This window comes from Lissotriton helveticus, chromosome 5_1 (genome assembly GCF_964261635.1).
Source record: "Lissotriton helveticus chromosome 5_1, aLisHel1.1, whole genome shotgun sequence".
Classification (NCBI taxonomy): Eukaryota; Metazoa; Chordata; class Amphibia; order Caudata; family Salamandridae; genus Lissotriton; species Lissotriton helveticus.
In genome coordinates this window covers 464,736,084-464,758,946 of record NC_136065.1, presented here as the reverse complement: position 1 = coordinate 464,758,946, position 22,863 = coordinate 464,736,084, and the positions used below count along the sequence as shown (strand labels likewise).

General features: G+C 44.6%; 1 protein-coding gene across 5 annotated transcripts in view; it reads left to right on the top strand.

The window, feature by feature from the left end:
• ADK (adenosine kinase) overlaps nt 1-22,863 on the top strand; it is a 647,508-nt gene that overhangs the window by 537,126 nt on the left and 87,519 nt on the right. For all 5 annotated transcript variants that reach the window (XM_078642739.1, XM_078642738.1, XM_078642742.1 and 2 more), the window contains one exon: nt 21,874-21,909. In XM_078642739.1, coding sequence (XP_078498865.1) covers nt 21,874-21,909 — 36 coding nt within the window. The remainder of the gene's footprint in view (nt 1-21,873; nt 21,910-22,863) is intronic.

Here is a 22,863-nt window from a genome sequence, read left to right as displayed (position 1 = left end):
GAAGGTCCGTGCTCACTCCACGGGGGCGATCTCTTCTTCCACGGCCCTCTTTGCTTAGATGCCTATCCGGGACATATGCAGAGCAGCAACCTGGAAGAGCTCTCATAGCTTCACAAGACATTACTGCTTGGATTCTTCAATGCGCAGCTACACTGCAGTGGGTCAAGCAGTCCTGAGGAACCTCTTTCAATAAGCAGTGAGCTTTCCCTCTCATCCCTCCTTCCTTTTCCCTTGTACCTTCTTCGCACATTCTTTGATAGATTTCAATATGTGTGCTTGTTTCTGAGTGCATGCAGGGAAATATTGTTTATATTTGAATTTTGATGTTAATCTTTTAATTCACTGCCTTTTTTTTTTTTTTTAAAAGGTCGAACTAATTGGTAATGTCTAAACTGCAAATTAAGATATTTATTGCTTTCCTTAATATTATTGATGCATTGTTGATAGCTACTCTGGTTCAAGCATGGGAATCTATGAAAGTTCCAATACTGGAGTAAGAAAACAAGTACTTACCTGTAACTTTAGTTCTCCAGTATTGGAATAGATTCACATGCGACCCACCATCCTCCCCAGGGAAAGCTTGACCTTCTCCATTTTATGGTTATACTGTGACACTACGGCTACGAAAAGCTGAGGGTCTGAGGTTCTCTCAGTAAGGTTCTACAGGGTGAGGATAATCTGATTGGTTTTTGATTTTATTTGGTCCCTTTTACAAAAAAGGTGGATATGTTATAAAACTAGACTGATCCTAGGCCTAGTTTCTGACTTGTAATTTGTACTACTATTTTTATATATACCGGGGACTCTCATCTCGACGACGGGGAATGATTCAAGCATGAGAATCTATGAAAGTTTCCAATACTGGAGAACTAAAGTTACAGGTAAGTAACATGTTTTCTTCTAGAATAAGACAAAAAATATCCTGTATACTTAACTGAGCTGGTCTGCAATTATACCAAATTTACAGCCGTCCGAAGTTGATCTACAGATCTTCTATCAGCAATTCAGTTAGTTTTTCTAAAACTGTACACCCAAGGAAGCTCAAGTTAACCTGGAACCTAAGCCTCTTTCTCTGGGAGACTTGTGTGTTTGAGCTTTTACTCCCAGATTCCTGACTCTCGCTCCATGTGACGAGAATATAAAAATACAGGGCTGGAGTGATTGTGAAATGGTGATTGGTTAACAGTTTACTGGTACAGAGCCGCCAAAGTAGCCCCAACCATCTACTCAGTGGACCTACTTACTTCCCTTCCGTCTGCACACACACCCACCCTCCCCGCTGAGTTCAAACCAGTACCCAGTTCAACACCCAGGTTCTAAGTTAAGGATACAAACCAGCAGCTTAGATAACGCCAGTAGGGGACAGGGATCGTTACTTACTTGCTCTGGCAGAATACTAAGACTCCCACAAGCACCATGGGTAGACATGGCTCCACAATCTACACTGTTGACCTATAGGCATATCCCAGGACACATACAAATACCATAGATAGCCTCAACATGAGAGTAATACCGGGACTATGATGATATATTGTGGCATGTAACTGGAGAATAAAAAAAATCTATGCTTCAGTGTATCTAATGTGTTAAAATTTAGACGCTGCGCCTGGTTGGGGACTTCTGGAGAGATGTCAGTTTTTTATGGACATGCCCTTTGATGGCACTCTTCGTTTCGGCAGCAAGGCAGGCTTGGGGCTTGAGCACTTCAAGGATTCTTGAGCTATGGCCAGATCCTGGGGCCTCGCAGCTACCTTGTCCACCTCAGTCTGCCTATTGCATTTTTTGTGTGGCTACGGAAGGGTCACTCCACCACGTTCTGTCCAGCCTAGCTACCGAGTCACGCAAGCTGTCCATCCTCTGCGTGGCTGCGCACGTGGGATCCAGCGTCCTCGTGGGTCAGGAATCCAGCAGGCAGGCCAGTCTGCCATTCCAGGTCCATCACCAATCCATCACGGCGGACAGGTGGGTTATGCACATAGTCCGAAGGGTTTACTCCCTCCCTCCATGCCACCTTCTTACGATTGCATGGTGGAGGATCATTTTGCACTTCCTCACCAGGAAGTATTGCTCACTTGGGCATGGGAGCTATAGAGAGGGTCCTTGTGCCAGAAGTAGGTTGTGGTGGTTATTCCTGATACTTTCTGGTAACCAACAAGCATTGGCATAGCCAATAGGTCTCGCCTTTGGGACCTTATAAGTGTTTATCCATGCAACAGTTGATGTTGTTGCACCAAGGATATTGTGCTGCACAACTAAATACTTATAAGGTCCCAAAAACGAGACCTATTGGCTATGCCAATGCTTGTTTTTATAGTAAAACTCAAACACTTTGCATAAACATTTCTGAATCTACCCCCACCCGACCAAAATTTTAAAGACCGCATTTGTACGAGTTACTCATTCCTGCTAGATATTCATTCAAGTATCTTTTGGTGTTATTACTTAGGTTTCCACGCAAACAGTCTCAACACCAATTCGAATTCTTTCCTTTAGCAAAACCGATCAAAAGTTGGAGAAAAAAATAAGAAACCTCGACATTGCTATTCCTTTTCATAATACCCTTAAATAAATACATTTAAAAAACGTGGCCTCTTCCAACCGTGGACGACGAAATATTTTTCACTTTTTGTTTTATATAGCGTAGAGTCGACCCGAATGTATCAGCGCACTGTACATGGGCACCAGCTGCTTTGTAGACGGGCACATTCAATTTTTTAGGCACGGGAAGGAGAGATGGAGTGATTTTCCCAGAATCACGGGAGAGTTGAACCTCTCGCCAGTCTTGAACCTGGTTCTGCTTCAGCTGTGCTACAACCTATCCTCAAACATTCGGACACCACGAGCAAATACGTAACAAAAGGTACTTAAAAAAGTGAAAAATAAATACATGTGTTCTAAAACGCCCGTTTCCTTTCTTTAAAAAAAGATATGCACAGCAGAAGCACTAGCTGATATGTTTTCAAATCATCCCTTACAAAACACAACTCCTTTTCCGGCTCGTGCCAAAACAAAATTGAAATAAAGAAGTGCTACAAGCATTTTTGTTACCATATGTATGATCAAGAAATCATTATGAACAACTGAACATCCATATTAAAAAAAGTATTCACAATGGGCTCTCAAGAGCGGCGTGGAATTAGAGCACATGGCAGCAAAGCAGCTTCCCAGCGCTTTTCGGAACGATTGAGCCTTTCTCAAGGTAACAAATCGCAATAGAAAGTACATGCCCAGCAAGGTATAGAAGACATAGAAAACATAGTTCTCCTCATGTCCATCCGTTTTAAGTATAAATCCAAAAATAAAACAAACACTCGAAACACAAGTCTCGTGAGTATTTACCGCATGCAGAGAGGCGTCGCATGTGTTATTTACCCGCACCGAATTTGAAAGTTTTGCCTCCGAAGAATTTTTCGTCGACACATTTCCGAAGATTTGATAGAGAACCCAGTACCAGCTTAGATTGGTTCTTAAGTGCCTGAACACATATTTGCCGTAAAGAACATTCTACTTAAACGCTCTATATAGCTATATATTTATTAACAGAATAGGATGAGCCTTTCTCCTGAACGATTAATACTCACCAAAGGGGTTTTCGCATGTGTTTGAATACCGAAATCAAAGGGTGTTGGCAGGTAGTACGTCAAGAACTGAAAAAGCCCCCTCCACGTGCCTGAACTTTGCCATAGATTAATTAGGAGCATAGGTGGTTGGGTTTACAAACAGTGCAAGAAAGTAGGGGGAGCCCGTCGGATCCCGGTTCCAACACCTATTTCCCCAGAGACCCATGCCGAGTTTGTCCTTATGTAATTTTCTGACACCAGGACATATTCATAAGCAAAAATGCTGGATTGCTCCAATACAAACAATCATGCGGAGCTTTAGGAGCAAGAAGTTAACAGCCAATTGGACAGCTACGCTCAATGACCAATGGGAAGCTTCGACGCATCACCGCATCGGGAAGTAAGTTTCACTTCTGCAACGGGGAGACGTTCGTTATTCATGGAGCCAGAATTACAAAATGATGGTTTCAAATTAGACAAAGCAGCTCCGCATCACATGAATAATTCTGAAGGTAAGCTTGGGCAATCCTGGCGCCCCTGTAGCTGTAGAAATAATTGCACGTTCCGGTTTTTAGTGCTTCCTTTAGTGTTGCGAGTGCTTACGCGTCTACCGGTGATTTTGGGGGGGCGGGGGGGGGGGGTGTGCGTGCGTCTGTGTGTGTGTGTGTGTGTGTGTGCCTGCGTGTGTGCCTGCCTGTGCCTGCCTGCGTGTGCATGTGTTGTGAACAGCCGGCCGGGATCGGAGCGCGTGACCTGATCCGATTCCGGACGGCTGCGTGCGCGTGACAGTCTGTTGTCTCCTCTGCCTAGTCCTTGAAAGGGAAAAGGACTGAAATGATTACAATAGATCGCTTTGCGACAGCAGGGGCTTTCGCCCCTGCAATCGCAGGCGCGACCTAAAAAGGACTATCCTGCATCCTATCCTAGATCTCCGGGCCCTAAACTTCTTTCTCCGGAAAGGAGGAGATCAAAATGCTCACCCTAGCCCAATTTCTGTCTGCCCTCGACCCAGGAGACTGGATGATGGCATTGGACTTGCAGGATGCTTATTTTCATATTCCCATCATGCCATCTCACAGACATTAACTTTGGTTCATGATGGGCCACAAGCATTTTCTGTTCACTGTGCTCCCTTTTGGTCTTACCAGTGCCCCTCGGGTGTTCACAAAGGTGATGGTGGTGGTCACAGCTCGTCTGCGCAGATTAGGGGTTCCAGTCTCTCCCCCCCCCACGCCACTCCGACCCCCCCTCCTCCTATCTCGACGATTAGCTGTTTAAGGCGGGCTCGCCCCAGGCTGTCGTCGCCCACCTCCAGACTAAGGCCAACCTCCTACATTCGCTAATGTTTACTATCAACGTGCCAATGTCACACCTGACTCCCTCTCAGACGCTACTTTTCATCTGGGCAGTTCTGGAAACAGTGCTGTTTCAGGCCTATACACTGAGCAGCGAGTCTTGGATATTCTTGCTATTATACCGATGTTTCAGCCTCTATCCCGGGTTTCACTGAGATTGAATGACTCAGTGGCTGCTGGGCCTCATGGCCTCCTTCATCTGCTGGTGGATCGTGCTTGATGGCATGTGTGGGCTTTGCAGTGGGATCTGAAGTTCCAGTTGGCGCAGCATCAGTGGAATCTTTCTGACTATGTCCATATCTTGGAGGGAACTTTGCACCAACTGCAGTGGTGGCTAATCAAACCAAGATTAGGTCAAATGTAGATCCCTCTGCCTTTCCCAACCAGATCTAACGGTGGTGACAGATGTGTCACTTCTGTGATGGGATTGCAATCTGGGCGAGGCCGACATCAGAGATGTCTGGTCTCTGGCGGAGTCCGGCCTCTGTATCAACCTTTTAGAGCTCTGGGAGCTCAGACTGGCACTGAAGGCATTCCTTCCCTCTCTCAAGGGGAAAGTGGTGCAGATGTTCACCGACAACACCACCGCCATGTGGTACTGCACAAACAGGGTGAGGTCGCTGACCCTTAGTCAAGCGGCTCTCTGCCTCTGGGCTTTGCTGGAACTTCAGAACATAATACTGGTGGTTCAACACCTGGCGGGCTCCCTGAATGCTAGGGCGGACGAACTCAGCCGTCGGTACCTAGTCTATCACGAATGGCGTCTCCATCCGAAGATGGGTCACGGTCTCAATCAGCGGTGGCGAGAGCCTTGGTTAGATCTGTTCGCCCCCGAAGAGCACGTGCAATGCCAGCAGTGTTGCGTATGGAGTTTCAAAGGCGGTGCACGCTCGGCAACGGTTTTCGCTTCGAGAGGAGCTTCTTTCTCCTGTATGCCTTTCCTCCTTTACCACTTCTGCCTAGAGTGTGCAAGAAGAACAAGCACGACCGGGCTAAAGTCATTCTGGTCGCTGCGGATTGGGCACGAAGAGTCTGGTACACTGACCTTCAGAGCATGGCCATTGGTCCTGCGATCAGACTGCACTTTGGGGAGGATCTACCTTCCATCACCTTTTGTATGACTGAGTTTATGATCTAAGTGTCCAAGGTGTCCCCCGACATAGGCCCCGTGATTGCTATGCTGTAGGATCCAAACTTCACATATAAGGCCGAAACCGGTCTGGATGTGCTTGTGCTCCCTTTCAGAGTGGGCCTTGTCTGGCAGTTCTGGGTGGATGGACTGTTATCATAAGGACCAAGGTCAGTAGTGGTTTGTATAAGGCTAGCCTTTGTCTAGAGTGTCACAGAGGGTGGAAAATGATGCGGCGGAATGCTACCAGGACAACTACCAAATTTACCTGAAAAAAGAGAAAAACATCTGCAACAGGAGACTCACAGATAGGAGATAAAGATCCTTACCATGAAAGCTGCAATAGAGCCAGTACCTCACAATGAAAGTAAAGATGGGCTCCTCCTCTGAATTTGTTTCTGATCCCAAAGGAAAAATAGTGACTGGAGGCCAGTTTTAGATCTAAGGGCGCTGAACAAATATAGAAACAGAATTTCAGAATGTTGACAATACTGTGTAGCAGTCCATGCAGTCAGAACAACATGTCATCAAGAGATCTGGAAGAAGCATATTTTCATCTGCCAATACATCACAGCCGTCACAAGTACATCGGGATTGTGGTATCCTGACTACACTACCAGTTTATAACACTGCCTTTCAGCCTCAATTGAATTCAGCACCTAGTGCTTTCACAAAATACCTGGCTCCAGGAAGTGAATTATTTCTCCCATCAGGTGGTAAGCTTATAGCATTGCCTTCACAACCAGCTGATAAAGGCCTTTTCATTATAACAAGTGTCAGACGCTACACCTGTTACGACGCTTGGGCTTCATTGTCACAGGAAATCTACCTCAAAGCTGTCAAGGATACTGCTTTTGGGGGCAGACATATGGTCTGAAAGACAAAGATTACCTGTCGCAAGAAATACAGGAGAAATTGCTATTTCACATTAAAAACAAAAAATTCAAAAACTTGGATAAAAGACCGAATTAAAAGGACTTTTCCAAAATGTTGTCTTCCTGCACCACTCTCATTCCACAGTGACCCTCCAGGAGGGGTTAGACAACCAGTAAAAACAAGTCTCTTGAGAACTGAGTCAACTACATTGAAGTGACAGAATACATAAAACAGGCAATGGGTTAGTGGGAATGCCAAAACAAATTATATATGGGTTATGACCTCCATGAAATCCACAAGCTCCTCCATGATAGGAATGAGGGCGTACCTAAAATTTCCTTTCAATGTGCGAAGAATGGACAACCCAAGAGCAACAATTCCATATAAATCTACTGCAGCTAAAAGCGTACTTGTCCATCATAAAGGAAAACGGTCTAAGAAGAAGGGTGGACAATATGATCATCGTATACTACAAGCAACGAGGAAAAATATCAAAATGAGTATCGAGAGAAACACAGTGGTTATTGTACTGGGCTCTACGTCACATCATCAACCTCACAGTGAAGCATTTTCTAGGCCTTTAAAACCAAATGGCCGAAACATGTAAGTTGCCACAACTGTGAGATGGGCTCGAACCAACTGGGCATAGCCTTCCAAAAACGGGGTAACCCCCACATGGATCTATTGAGAAACTGAACTGTGTCAGTTACTGAAGGTTTGCAGTCAGATGGTAATATCTGGAATCAAAAGGAGAAGTATTTTCTATTCCTTAGTTAGAAAAATGTACTTAAGCTTGTCTCCCATTGCCACTCATCCCAAAGTTCTGCAGCCATTGGATTGCTTTAGCTTGGACCAGATAGTTCTGGTTCACAAACATTTTGGACTCTCTCAATTCAAACATCAATCCATGTCAAAACTGATTCCTGCTGTCCAATAACCAAAGTCGGATCTTGCACTACAAACCAGCGCTACTGCACCAACATCTTTGTTGCTGCAGACCTAGAATTTAGTTCCTTGAATATACTGCCGGCCAGCATGAAGGCTCTGAAAGCAGTAAGAGCCACTTCCATGATAAAAAATCTACTCATTAAAGTAGAAAAGATTCAGTCTTTAGGCTGAAAGACACAACATAAATTCACTGTCAATGCATCCACATGAAGTACACTGTTATCTGTTGGGCCTAATTGAGTTGGTTCTTAGCTATTAGCCAAGTCCATCTAACATCTATATCAAGGTACTTGGGAATCCCACTGGCAGCTTTATTTCCAGCATGAGTTGGCAAAGAATTAATGTGTGGATTGTTATGAATATATTGTCGCCTAAAAACAAAATTCACCAACGTGGGATTTAAGTACACTCCTGGAACAACTCAAGAAAAATCCTTTCCAGCTGATACATAAGGCATCCCGTTACACACCTTCACGGAAAACTGCCTTCTTAATTGCTATACCTTCAGCAAAAAAGTATGAGAATTACAAGCTTTCTCTGTTATGTCACCATTTTTTAGATTTGATAAACAGTATGGCTTTAGAATACATTTGGGGTTAGTTGCCAAAGATACCTACATCATTTAATCTAAACGAAAAGATGTATTTGCCGACTTCTTTCCACAGCCTTCAACTGTGGCAGAATAGTTTGTACATTCCTTGCACATTATATAATGTTTAGTATTTTATATTGATAGCTCAATAAGATATTGTAAAGATTGACCAGTGATTTATATCTTATCAAAGTGTGAATAAAGGTGATTAGCTATCAAAAGGGAGCATAATTCCATAGATACATTTTTTTATCTCTTACTGCCACGTTTAGATGGGCAAACCTTTGAAACCTGGTTGGTGACGATTCATTAAGGTCATTGTGGCAACAGATGCACCTTTTACAGGAGTATCAATGCGATATGTCCAGAGAGCAGCAACATGGTCTTCAACCTACAACTTTGCCAGACACCCCTGTCTAGACATTCAGTCAATCAGTAAAACTGCAGTGGGTCAGGTGGTATTAATATATATAGATGAATATAGATGTTTTCACTGAAAATACCAAAGGTTAAAGAAACATTATAGTTAGTTGAATGTCAGTGACTACATTAACTTTTTGAACTAAATAAATACCCCCACACAAACATTTGCCAGTTAAAGTTAACACAGCTAACTGTAACTTGCGCCCTTCGACATGTCCTACTTATGGCATCACTGATTGCATCTCGTGGATGATGTTGATGACAACATCAAATGAGTGTGTTAGTTTGTTTTATAGTTTATATAGTGGTGGGTTACTACCATATTACTTTTCCACCTAATTTTGTACAGCCTGTGTCCAGCTGATGGGTATAAGTGTTTGCAAAGCTCATGTGCTTCTATTGTATCATCAGTATGTAGAGGTATTGAGTATGATACACATTTTTGTGTTGAAGAGTAACTCTGTGTGCAGGTGACAGATGATGACTTTTGTTCAGCATTTTTCACACAAGTTTCTTGGTCTGCAGAAAGCTTCCAGCAGGGCAAAGATGCAGCTTAAAACCTAGTGAATATTGTACGTAGCCTTGACTTATTAGACACAATTGTCTCTGCATGACAATTTCTACACAACATAAGACTGTGTGCACCAGGTACTAACCTATATACATGTGCATGTTTTGCTAAATAAAATGGGTGATCTGTAAAGGTTTCACCACCGTATGTAGCCTGCAGGTAGGATGGTCTTTAGCACTTTCAGACTTTGGTTACTTTAAGTGATTGGTCTCTCTTTGGACAAGTTTTGAAAGTGTACACTGTTCATAGTAGACACTCTTTAATGCTCTGGTGTATTTCTCATGAGAGTTTCACTGTCTGCAAACAGATTGGTGCAGAGTAAACTCTCTCCATGGAATGAACAGTGTTAATAGTGCCCACTTTATCCAGTATTATGGGTATCTTTCATAGATTCAGATGCCTGAATCATTCCCCGTCGTCGGGGTGGGAGTCCCCGGTAAAATAAATATAGTAATGTCACATGGACATATACTTAGGCTACTAATGTGAGGCCTCTGGCCTAGTACTATCTAGGTCCTTATGTAAAAAGGACCAAACTTTGGCCAGTAGCCAATCAGCCCTTATCACCCTCCTCACCTTCCTGGAAGGAGCCCTTGTCCCTCAGATTTTCTACCGCACGTCGTGCTGAAGGGAGTCTCCACTGAGCTCTGCTCAGGTTGTTTCATATATCTTTGGATTTCTCATTTTTTCTTAAATTCAGAAGGTAGTTTTGGTATTCACTATGTCTACTACTCCTAGGAAAGGGCTTTTTAGACCCTGTGCCTCTTGTAGTAAACTGAGGTTACATATAGATGACAAGCATGAGGATTGCTTGTATTGTCTCTATCCTCAGCATTCTGCCAAGGAATGTAAGATTTGTCGCACTTTCCCGGTCAAGACTTTGAAGGACAGGGAAGGTCGCCTGCTTCTGTGGCTCCAGAGGATGAAGGACAAAGAGCGTCTAGTCTCCTCAGGTGAGAGTGAGTGTTCCTTCAGGAGTTTCCACTCCTCTCCTAAAAGGCCTAGACAGACATCTCCAGAGCAGTCTGTTGCGCCTCTTCACAAGAAGCCAAAATCAATGGAGAGTCACCCTAAGGTCAAGCCTCAAAAACCTTCTCTTCAGGTGACAGACTTCAAGAAGCCAGGTACAGTGTCGTCTGGCCTGCCGGTGACTATGTCGACAGTCTCCATTTCGACATCCACGGCGTCTACTTTCTCCATGGCATCGACTACTTCAACTTCGACGACGATGGGTAGGTCAATACCTTCTGTAATTCCTGTCACAAAATCGTCGTCGTCGCCTTTGACAGCGCTCCCGTCGGCGTCTGCTTCATCGTCGGCGAAGGCAAAGCTTCCAGCGTCGACGAAAATCCCACCGTCGACGAGGACTTCCTCGTCGACGAAAATCCCATCGTCGAAGACACAACCGTCGTCGACGCCACCGTCGACGGGCCTGTCGACGCCGAGACCGTCGACGTCGACGGTGACATCGTCGTCGTCGACTGCTACAGTGTCGACGTCGACGAGGTCGTCGTCGTCGACGACGAAGACATCAATGACAATGAAAACGACTGAAACATCAGAAATGGTAGACGCTACACCATCAACGGACACCGCGTCAAAGGATTTACACTCCAAGGGTTCTCCCTCATTGAAGTATACATATACCCATTTTAAAATGTCGTCATGTTTGGTCACACCAGAGATGACCTCACCCAGCAAGGTCCAACAGTTGTTGCCAACGCATTTTTTAGAAACTGAGGATCCAGAAGATCAGTCCATGTTTCCCATAGCATCCAGTCCCTCTCATCTCAACATCAAAGTTCATGAGAGCTCGGACTACGAAGATTTTGAGGAAATTACAATTCAAGACTCAGTTCAAGAGCATACCACTGTTCAGCCTATGGTGTGCCTTCTAGCTTCAATTGTTTCTGACCTACAATTTCTAATTTCAGACTATAAACAAAGATTTCCATCATCTGGTCCTGCCTCTGGAGTACAGGTACCACAGGAAACACCAACTCCTAAACATCGACAGCGGCCTCCCCCACGGGATGTGCATCAGGGACAAGAGACTTTTCCTCCTCAACATTCCACGGATGAGGAAGAATATGAGGAAGAAGTGGGAATTGATGAGGCCCAGGATGAAGAAGGCGAAATACATGATGACGATGATATGGATTCTGATGAGAATGCTAATCCAGATCCAATATCCCCAGACCAAGTACAGGACGATTCAACCCCTGAGGACTTAGGGGGATTCCATAATATCGTAGGAGGAGCGGCTGCAAGGTTCAACATCCAAATAGCATCGGAAACGAAGGAGTGTTTTCTTCATGATTTCAAAGAACCCTTCAAGAGATCAGCTCACTCCATTCCAGTAATCGATTATATATGGGAGCAAGGACAGAAAATAATAAACTCCTTTCTCTCTCATTCCAGTGCCGGCTAGACTTGAAAAGAAATACAAAGCCCCAGACACTGCACCCGCATGTTTAACTGGTCAAACTAAACCTGATTCAGTTATATCTCAGGCCGCTCAGCGTAAGTCCAGCAATCCGTCAGCGACAATGACAGCGCCTCCTGATAAAGAAGGAAGAAAGCTGGATGCCATTGGCAAGAGATTTTCCTCCATGTCCGCCCTATCAATCAGGGCTGCAAATTCTCTGGCATTACTAGGTCGCTATAATCGACAGATATGGGCGGATATAGCCCCATATCTGGGGGCGATTCCAGAAGACCAGAAAGAAGAGGTTAAAAAGATTTTGCTGGAGGGTGAACGCTCTGCTTCAGAGATGATAGAAGTGGCCCTGGATATTGCTTCCACAGGGTTCCGTCAATTGGCGGGAGCAGCAGTTTTAAGGCGCCAGGGCTGGCTTAAAGCCACAGCATTCCGGCCTGAAGTGCAAGCCAAAGTCCTCGACATGCCTTTTGATGGGGAGCGCCTTTTCAGGGAACATATTGATGACATGCTGCAGGGCATTAAGAAGGATACCGAAACGGCGAAAGCCCTAGGCACTCTACAATTCAAGCAGAATTCCTTTCGAGGCTCCAGAGGTCGAGGACAACAGTCTCGTGGCAACTATCAAGGTTACAAGTCCTCTTATAACTCTTCACAGCAGTACAAACCTCAATATCAGCAGAGGCAACAACAACAAGGACAATCCTCATATAACAAGTCGTCCTTTCGAGGAAGAGGAGGAAAGAAAGACAATAACAGACGTCAATGACTGCTTTCTCCAGCTGGCCTCCACCTCTTCTCCACAGTTCGTAGTTGGAGGAAAAATTACCAACTTCTTTCACAATTGGAAGCAAATTACTACAGATCGTTGGGTGTTGCAGTTAGTCCGCTTCGGACACACTCTGGAGTTTGTGGAGCATCCTCCTCCACATCCACCATGTCCGGCGCAACACAAAAATCTAAACATACTTCAACAAGAACTCTCGCTAATGCTTCAGAAAAAAGCAGTGGAAAGAGTTCCTCGAGAACAAAAGGGGAGAGGATTCTACTCCCGATTTTTCCTGATCAGAAAAAAGGAGAAGCAGTGGAGACCGATACTGGATTTGAGAAACCTAAACAAGTACCTCAAGAAGCAGTCTTTTCGTATGGTTACCCTTCAGGAGGTATTACACCTACTCAATTCGAAAGACTATATGGTATCCTTGGACCTCCAGGATGCCTATTTTCATATCCTCATTCACAAGAGTCATCGACAATTCCTGAGGTTTGCAGTGGCAGGCAGGCACTACCAGTTCAGAGTTTTACCATTTGGCCTAAAGTCAGCTCCACGCATCTTTACAAAGTGTCTGTCTCCTGTAGCAGCATACCTTCGCCAGCATCACCATCAAGTCTTTCCCTATCTGGACGACTGGCTTGTCAAGGCTCCTACTCGGACAGGCGTGGCCAAGTCCTCTACCGCCTGCCTTCGTCTCTTCGAGAACTTAGGCCTAACGCTCAACCAGGAAAAGTCAAATCTACGTCCATCACAACGTCTCAATTTCCTAGGAGCGACATTGGATACACAACAGGAGAAAGCCTTCCCTTCCAGGGAACGTCAGGTCAAGCTGCGAAATCTGGCCGTCCAAATTCAGACCAAAAAGAGAGTCAAGGTTCGACTTTTCAAGTCATTGCTAGGAATGATGTCTTCCAACATATTTCTCATTCCGCATTGTCGCCTCCATATGCGACCTCTACAGGAAGCTTTAAGAAATCAGTGGATCCAAAGTACAGGATCCTTCGATGACTGGATCAAGATCACTCAGGTCATGAAAAAGGCTCTGAGATGGTGGCTTCTGGGCGACAACTTGAACAAAGGCCTTCCTTTTCTACTCCCAGTCTCCCCTTATGTCATAACCACGGACGCATCACTGGAAGGATGGGGAGCGTTCCTTCAGGAATTGCAAGTACACGGTCAGTGGTCAGTGGCAGAAAAATGACTCCACATCAATTTGCTAGAGTTACGAGCAGTACGCTTAGCTCTTCGGGCATTTCTACCCCGAATCAGGAGCTTCCCAGTGCTTGTGAGGACGGACAACACCACCACAATGCACTACCTAAACAAACAGGGAGGTACTCTATCCAAAACGTTGTCTCGCGAATCTCAGCCAATTTGGAGGTGGCTGCTCCAGCACAACATTTCTCTGCGGGCAGAGTATGTCCCAAGAGTAGACAACACCCTGGCAGACTCGCTAAGCAGACAGCGCTCAATTTGCCACGAGTGGGAGCTCGACCAGAAGACGCTCGACTCAGTGTTCTTCCGTTGGGGCAAGCCTCACCTGGATCTCTTTGCGACGGAAGCGAATGCGAAATGCCAACGTTACGCAAGCTGGCTTCCCCAGAAAAGGTCCCTAGGGAATGCCTTTTCGATGACATGGTGCAAAGTCTTTGCTTACGCCTTTCCACCGTTTCCCCTGATCCCAAAGGTTCTCCGGAAATTGAAAGCAGAGAAATGTACCATGATCCTGATAGCCCCAGCGTGGCCGCGCCAGCACAGTCGTTCTAGCCCGGGCCCGGGCTGAAAGTACTATTAAGACATATTCCCTTAAGTGGAAAAGGTTCTGTTTGTGGTGTAGAGCTCAGAAATTGCATCCGTTCACTTCTACTCCAGCACAAATTCTGCCCTATTTGCTCCACTTAGCCAATTCAGGGCTGGCGCACGCTTCAATAAAAGTCCATCTGGCGGCCATTTCCAGGTTTCGACGTTCTTCTTGTGGTGCTTCACTATGGACCAACAGACTGGTCAAGCAGTTTCTAAAGGGATTATTCAGAACTTTCCCTCCAGTGCGAGCGTCACCACCTACATGGCAACTAAATGTGGTACTAGCTCAGCTTATGAAACACCCGTTCGAGCCAATTCACAAAACAGATCTTAAATATTTGTCATGGAAAACGGCTCTATTGCTGGCGCTCACGACAGCAAGGAGAGTGAGTGAGCTGCAGGCTTTTTCTGTGCAAGACCCCTTTATCCAGTTTAAAAATGACAGGGTCATTCTACGGACTAATCCAAAATTTATACCAAAGGTTCCGTCCTCTTTCCATCTCAATGAACCTATTGTCCTGAGATCTTTCTTCCCGAATCCATCATCTGCGGCAGAAAGATCTCTACACTCTTTGGACCTCAAGCGATGTCTCAAATTCTACATACACAGGACTGAGCAATTTCGGAAATCTAACCAATTGTTTGTTGCATTTAGCAGGCCCAGGAAAGGCCTAGCATTGACAAAACAGAGCATTTCCAGATGGATTTCATCGGCCATTGCATTCTGTCACCAACAGGCGGGCCATCCTCTGCCTTCCAAGGTTCGAGCACACTCCACTAGAGCGGTAGCCACCTCCATGGCGCTCTTTGCTGGGGTACCCATTGTCGACATCTGCAGAGCGGCGACATGGAAGACGCCACATACGTTCACCAAGCACTACTGCTTGGATTCTGCACTTATGAAGGATGCAGCAGTAGGACAGGCGGTCCTACGTCATCTATTTCATTAGAGGTGAGCCTTCTTCCTATCATCCCACCTTCCAGGTAATTTCTCGCACATTTCTTATCAGGTTGTGAGTACTATGTAAACTGTGTAACAACTTTTGATAAGTTTATTATGCATTTCAAGATGTATTTGCGAAATGTGCTCATTATTGCTTGCTATTTTGATTCAGGCATGTGAATCTATGAAAGATACCCATAATACTGGATAAGAAATGCGTTACTTACCTGTAACAGCAGTTATCCATTATTGGTATCTTTCATAGATTCACATGCAACCTGGAAGGGCTCACCTAAGTCTTCTCAGTAGGTACTACTTGGCACGGTGCTTACGAAAATCTGAGGGACAAGGGCCCCTTCCAGGAAGGTGAGGAGGGTGATAAGGGCTGATTGGCTACTGGCCAAAGTTTGGTCCTTTTTACATAAGGACCTAGATAGGCTACTAATGTGAGGCCTCTGGCCTAGTACTAAGTATATGTCCATGTGACATTACTATATTTATTTTACCGGGGACTCCCACCCCGACGACGGGGAATGATTCAGGCATGTGAATCTATGAAAGATACCAATACTGGATAACTGCTGTTACAGGTAAGTAACGCATTTCTTTCTACTCCTATCCACTTCATTTCTCACAGTAGGTTCAATGACTGTTAGGAGTTTGATACTGGTAAATGCTGTTAGAGCATTAGTTATGTCGCATAGCTAGAGTATCAGGAGGACCTTGGTTTTCCCTGAACAGTTGTATACACATTGAACACCGTGTGCAGTACAAGTTACCCTTTTATCTATTGTTGATAGTCTACAGGAACTGTTCTACCTATTAAGGGTATGTTATAGAGTCAATGTTGCACATTACACAAGCTTGCTTAACCTATGGGTTTTTAGGTCTCGGCCAGCGAAAGACTGCGCAGACATGCGCAGTCGAGCTGCTGAGATTTAATGATGTAGGGTATTTTCTACTAGCAAGGTTAAGCCCCGCCCCTCTTTTCCATTGGCTAGCCTCCTAAACGGTGGCCAGCCATTGGAGAAGAGGTCCTAGTGACGTTCTTCTTTCTCTTTTAGCCCCGTCCTTTTCAGACTGGGCTTCTTGACTTACTGCTGGCGTAAAAGCTTTCTTATCTTCTTTATGGGGCGACAGATGGCCCCATAAAGAAGATAAGAAAACTTTTACGCCAGCAGCAAGTCAACCCGAGGCCGTCTGAGTGGGACAGGGCTAAAAGAGAAAATGACACGTCACGGCCAGCGCTTGTTGGGGAAGGTCGGGGGAATACCGAGGGCGGTAAGTTTTCTTAACTTCCAGGGTAGGATTAGTTATCAGCCCTGATCAGAAAGCAGTTTAGGTACTATACAGATGCTGCCGAGTGAAAGTTGCGTATCATTACCCGGTGCTTGCTTCGACCTGAGAGATGACTCCTCCTGCCCGATGGCAGGGGAGGGGGCGAAAGTACAGTTCACTTCCTCGCTGTCACCTGCCCCATTACTCCTCCCCCCACGCTCTCTATCACTTTATGCTACTCCCCTCCCCCAGCCCCCTCGTGGATGCCCTCTCTGCTTGATGCGTGTGGTCCCCTCCTCTCTACCTACTGCATCTTCGGGTTCCCCCTCCTGCCCCCTCCTGAATGCTCCACGCTAGTCAGTCGCCGCGTCTGGTCTCTGTGCCTTGTCTCTCGCTGCCGAGATGCTGGACATTTTCATCTTGATATTTTTCACCATCATCGGGCTGGTGCTGCTTTCTTACATCATCTACATGCTGTGACCAGCGCCAGAAGCCCCTACCCCTCTGCTGCCCCCACGCACGTACATTCTAGCTCCCCGCTGGCTGCACCTCACACAATGGTAGCCCCTGAAGGGCTGCAGCCAGCGGGCCGTGACTCTGAGGGGGAAAGCCGAAATAGCCCTGCCCCGCCTGGTGTCACAGCTGTGCCTGTAACAGTCTGCGGGGTGGGTGCGGGCGTCGTGTGGAAATAAACCTCACAGTGCCCGCGATGCTCTTCCCCTGTAAATTCAGCCTATGTCTTGTTTTATTACTTGGCCTCTTGGCGCAGAGCTCGCCGGTGCTTGTCCACGGTGTTTGAGGGGAGGGAATATTGCTGGGTATGTACGTGCTGGGGTGGGGGGTGCTGGGTTACTTTGACGGACACTGGCCCCATGAGCGTGTGTAGACTGGAGTGGGGTCAGTTCTGAATAGGGCGTTTAGCATAAGGTGGTAAGAGGGGTATTCACCGTGAGCAGGGCCTTAGCAAGTTGAAGTCTCGTTTTCTGGGAGCTGCTCATGTTACCAGCATGCCTAAAGAGTGACTAACTTTGACTTCAAGCAAACGAACAGAGTCATTTCGGCTTGAATATTTGCTTATGAGGTGACCCCTTGCTGTTCGGCCCTAGCTCACCCCCTTCTTATACGTTCCCCATGGCAGGGCTCTTTGGTGTCTTATGTAAAGAGCAGTAGTGGCGCCAACCTACAACGGTGCAAACAACGAACTTGCCGTAGATTCTTGGAGAGTACTCGCCCGGTGGGACACATGGAGGCAGAAAGAGGCTGGTTCACCAGAAAACCCGAAACTATAGACACAAGAAGTTCCCAAGGTGGCTCAGCGAGTTCAACGGTCACCCTTGCAAGATGCAGCGATGTGAACACCGAGAGGTCACATTTGAGCTAGGTCCTATCTGCCTTCCATCCTTTTGAGTAAATCGGGTAACAGTAGCAGGATTAAATGACAGTGTAATAGTACTACTCTGTTTAATTAAAGCGCATAGAAACAACAGACGTCCGCTACCCGAAAGCAATTGATTTTATAGCCAGGGCTTTAAGGGGGATGAAAAAACTGGGGGCGGTCTCAAAGGGGCGTGATCAATGTAATTAAGGGCGTGGCTTAAAAACACATAAGCCAAAAAATGTGCTTAGTGTAGTGCGCCACCAGACTTGTACTTTGCTGTTTCTGTCAATGCATTCCAGATATGATACAAGTAACATCATACCTACATTAAGTCAGGACTATTGGCTTTGTCAATGGTTGTTAGTTGCATACGATAAATAAGAAGCAACTACTCACTTTTCACTACTCACTCTAATACTCTCTACTACTCACTCTACACCTCTAATACTCCCTACTCACTCTACTACTCACTCTCTACTACTCACTCTACTACTCTCTACTGACTACTACTCACTCTAGTACTCTCTACTACTCACTACTCACTCTACTACTCACACTCTACTGACTCAACTACTCCACTGCTCACTCTTCACTGCTCACTCTTCACTGCTCACTCTTCACTGCTCACTCTTCACTACTCACTCTTCACTACTCACTCTTCACTACTCACTCTTCACTACTCACTCTTCACTACTCACTCTTCACTACTCACTCTTCACTACTCACTCTCTAATACTCTCACTACTCACGCTTCTACTCTACTACTTACTCTACAACTCTAATACTCCCTACTCACTCTACTACTCACTCTCTACTACTCACTACTACTCACTCTATTAATCACTCTATTAATCACTCTCTACTACTCACTCTATTAATGACTCTATCACTCTCTACTACTCACTATTACTCACTCTACTACTTACTACACTACTCACTCTCTACTAGTCACTTTCTACTACTCTACTCAGACTACTAATCAATCACTGCTATCTACTACTAAACGCATTATTTGCAATGTCAATAGCTGCAAATGTAATAGTTCTCGCATATGCAAGAAATTAGGCTATTGGCGTTGTAAATGACTGCCATTTATTTATCTGTTTTCAAAACCAACACAAATAAAAATGTTGACATTTACAATGCCAATAGCTCTAACTTTTGCGAAGGCGAGACCGTTGCATTGTAAATGCTAGTTTATTTATAATGGCAGTAATTATGCTTCACTATTCTGAGCTATTTGTACTTACTTTCAGTACTCTAATACATACTAATTTATAGAGCAATGTGTGCAAAAGAAGCTTGGATGAGGTTCTCAATGATGTCATAAAACATGCTATGAGTGATGTAAAATGTGAGGTAATAAGCATTGCATGACGGGGGCACACTGGTGAATTTCTGTGGTTTTCTTTCATTCAAAACGATAATGTTGTCATTTACAAATTCACCAAACCAACGTTACTTTAACCTTTGCTTTTTTTTCAGCAAAAAAATATATTTATTAGTCAATCCTGTAGTGAGTGGTGCAATATTTTGTTAATTGTTGCAGCCGGCAAATCAAAAAAGGCTCCCTGGGTCAATCAGAAGCCTTCATTTTTTGAAAATGACCTACCATCCAATATACCCAACTCTTTAATTCATTCATTCCCCACCCTCACCTCTATCTATACCCTAATTTCTCAAACATGGCTGAACAGATTTATACCAATGCAAAAAAATCACCATTTTGAGTAAAGTTCTTACTTTTTACCAAATTTGATGTAATTCCGTTCCGCTGGGTTTTATTTTTCATCGGAGAGCAAAGATTCCTATGGGAATTAACATATACCAAAGCAAAAAAAGCACTATTTTGAGTAAAGTTTTTACTGTTTACCAAATTTGATGTAATTCCGTTCAGCTGGGTTTTATTTTTCATCGGGGAGAAAAGATTCTTATGGGAATTAACATGGGAAATCATTGTTTTGGTCTCAACCTTTTTCTTAGAGCGGAGGTGGATTAACTTTTTGGGGGAATGTATTGTGACGATTCATCAAACAGAGCCAAAGTTATTAGCAAAACAAAAAACACTCTACTATGGAAACGCTAACCTAACTAGAGCGCGCGTGTGTGTGTGTGTGGTCCCCACTGGGGCGTGACATTGATTATAAAATAAGTTTACGTTAAGAGATGAATAATTTGTTATGGCAATGAACTGTGAAACCCTATTATAATTACATTGAATTGTTACAATAGTTTATACATCAACCATACATCTGACTTTGATAAATTGTTGAATATAATTGGGGTGAGAACACAGTTTAATATGAAACAAAAATTTATGAAATCTAGATTTGCTCAGAGGAATGTGAACTGTTAAATTATTTTAAGCCTATTGAAAGCACCAATATGTGTTCCACTCTAAGTTGGCTGCCACGGTAAAATGCATGCATTGTGTCCATCAGCGATGTTTACTAAAATGATTGTCCTGATTGAAATACGATTGTAGAAAAAAAGATTGAGCCAACATGGTCAACGTCGTGACCAAGGTGCTTTGTAAGCATTGAAACGCGTTGGCGCTTGTGCCTCTGCTTAAATAAATAAGCATATTGAAAACTACTTCCAGAGTGCTGTGGGATTCCTTTCTACGAAGAAGCACAGAATTTCAGCAGTTATCCAAAGGACTATAACTCGTGCACTAGACAACTATAACTCGCACCCCATCCAGGCACAGTTTTTTCATAAATATTTTCGCAGCAAATGTTGCAGTAATAATATCAATGAGGTCATAGAAGATGTAATTAGAGCAGTGCATGGCAAGGGTGCGAGTTATAGTTACCTTAGGGCATGAGTTATAGTTATTTGAGATAACTAACTGCTAAATGTGTGTAAAATCTGAACCGAAGTAGAACGTCCCTCTAACCTTTGGTGTTTTTTTTCAGTGAATTTCTATGTTTTTAATGCTATTTCCGAACTATAACGTCCCTCTAACCTTGGTGAGTAAGTGGATGAGTGTGTGGTGGGTGTGTCAGTGTGTGTATGACTGGCTGTGTGAGTGGCTGTGTGGGTCTATAAGTTAGTGTATGAGTGACTGGGTCTGACTGGCTGCGAATGGTTCTCTGATGTTCTGAGTAGGTGTGAGTAGCTGTAAGAGTGTGCGAGTGTTTTCTGGAACTGTGGGTGTGAGAGTGGTTTTCTGGATATGCGTGGTTGTGTGAGTGCCTGTGACTGGCTGTGTGGGTCTGTGAGTGGGTGTGAGTGGTTGCGTTGGTGTGTGAGTGCTGATGTGGGTGTCAGAGTATGTGTGTGAGTGGCTTTATGGGCGTGTGAGTGGTTGTGTGCGATTGGGTTTGTGACTGGGTGCATCTTATGTTTTTTTAAATTGGGATGTGGATCCACGGATCCGTCGCAGATTCACACAGTGGGGCACGCTGAGCACAGCAGTGGATCCTCGCGCGCTAAAAAAAACAATTATTGGGCAATTTCGTGCACATGATGTGGGGACGGCTTCCCTTACAGACCCTTTCATCGTTCCCATAGGGTCTGAATACCTCTATCCTGACCCCTTCTATCCTATTTACACTTCTGAGCAGGAGTGTAGGCATTCATCACATAACACCTTTTGATTCCCTCACTTGCGTCCCCACCCCCTCCCCCCTCCCGAAACTCCCTTCCCATCCACTCCCACTGCCAGAGTACAGCAACTGATGTGGACTTGGATCGGTTATTTGTGGGGTGGATGTGAATGGTTCTGCACTGGCCTCTGATGTTACGTGTTTGGCTCATGCATTCTCTAATGGCACTCTTATTTTTTCTCTTCTTACAGGAAGCCCTTGCATTCGGTCAGGGACAGGGCTTCAAGGTAAGTCCACATAAAGATTTCAAGATTTACCCCTGTCTGTAATTGGCAGTGCAGAGCTAGGCTTTGTGCTAAGTATTACTTCAAGTGAGCCCCTATAATGGGGTATACCATGTTGTGTATATCTTGGAAGGAAGTCCATTTAATTTAAAGTCCAATACCGTGAAGAACTTTGAGATCTGTCACTCATGATTAGGTATCCGGCCCAGTACTAGATTTTGAATTAAAGTGAGCTGATATTTCGAGTCCTTAAACCGCTTTCAGGTGAGTTTTCTGTGTTTGAATGCAAGTTTCTATGCAGGGGTTAGCAGCTAATTTTCCGTAATTGAAGCATAAGGTAACATGCCTCAAGGTGAGCCCCATAGCTTCAAATATTCCATGTATATCCTGTCGGAATGAATATAGCAATGACATACTGTCTGTCAGATTCATAGTGGGTTTATTCCCAATCCCTAAAATTGGGTTTAGTGTATTGTACAGTCACTTGTGCTGGTAATGCCCTTTTTGCTGGCATTGACTTGTATACTTCTTCCCTCACATGTTCTCTTTATTCGTAGCTCTCATGTTTTTGTGATAACAGGTCTTTAATACAGTGCCTGGTCATCAGTTATTGGACTTGTCAGAAAAACATGCATGGGGGAATCCCTCCCCTTTTTGACATAAAGCAGGATAGAGCTAATTTGGCAATATAATATCTTATACTGTACCAGTGGTTGATTACCATCTTTAAAATACATTAAAATATGATGCAGCAAATTGCATAGTGATTCAACCCCACAGTTAAGGGAGAAAAAGTTGTTCTTAAACCTTTCTCCCAGCTAAATTCTATTTTATAAAAATGTTGTCATTCTGTGCCCTGTATGCAGACACCATTTGCAATCTTGCATAATCCTAGTTTCCATCAGTACGTCACCTAAAGAAATACCTTATCCCTTTTTCCTTGGTAATAGAGTGTGA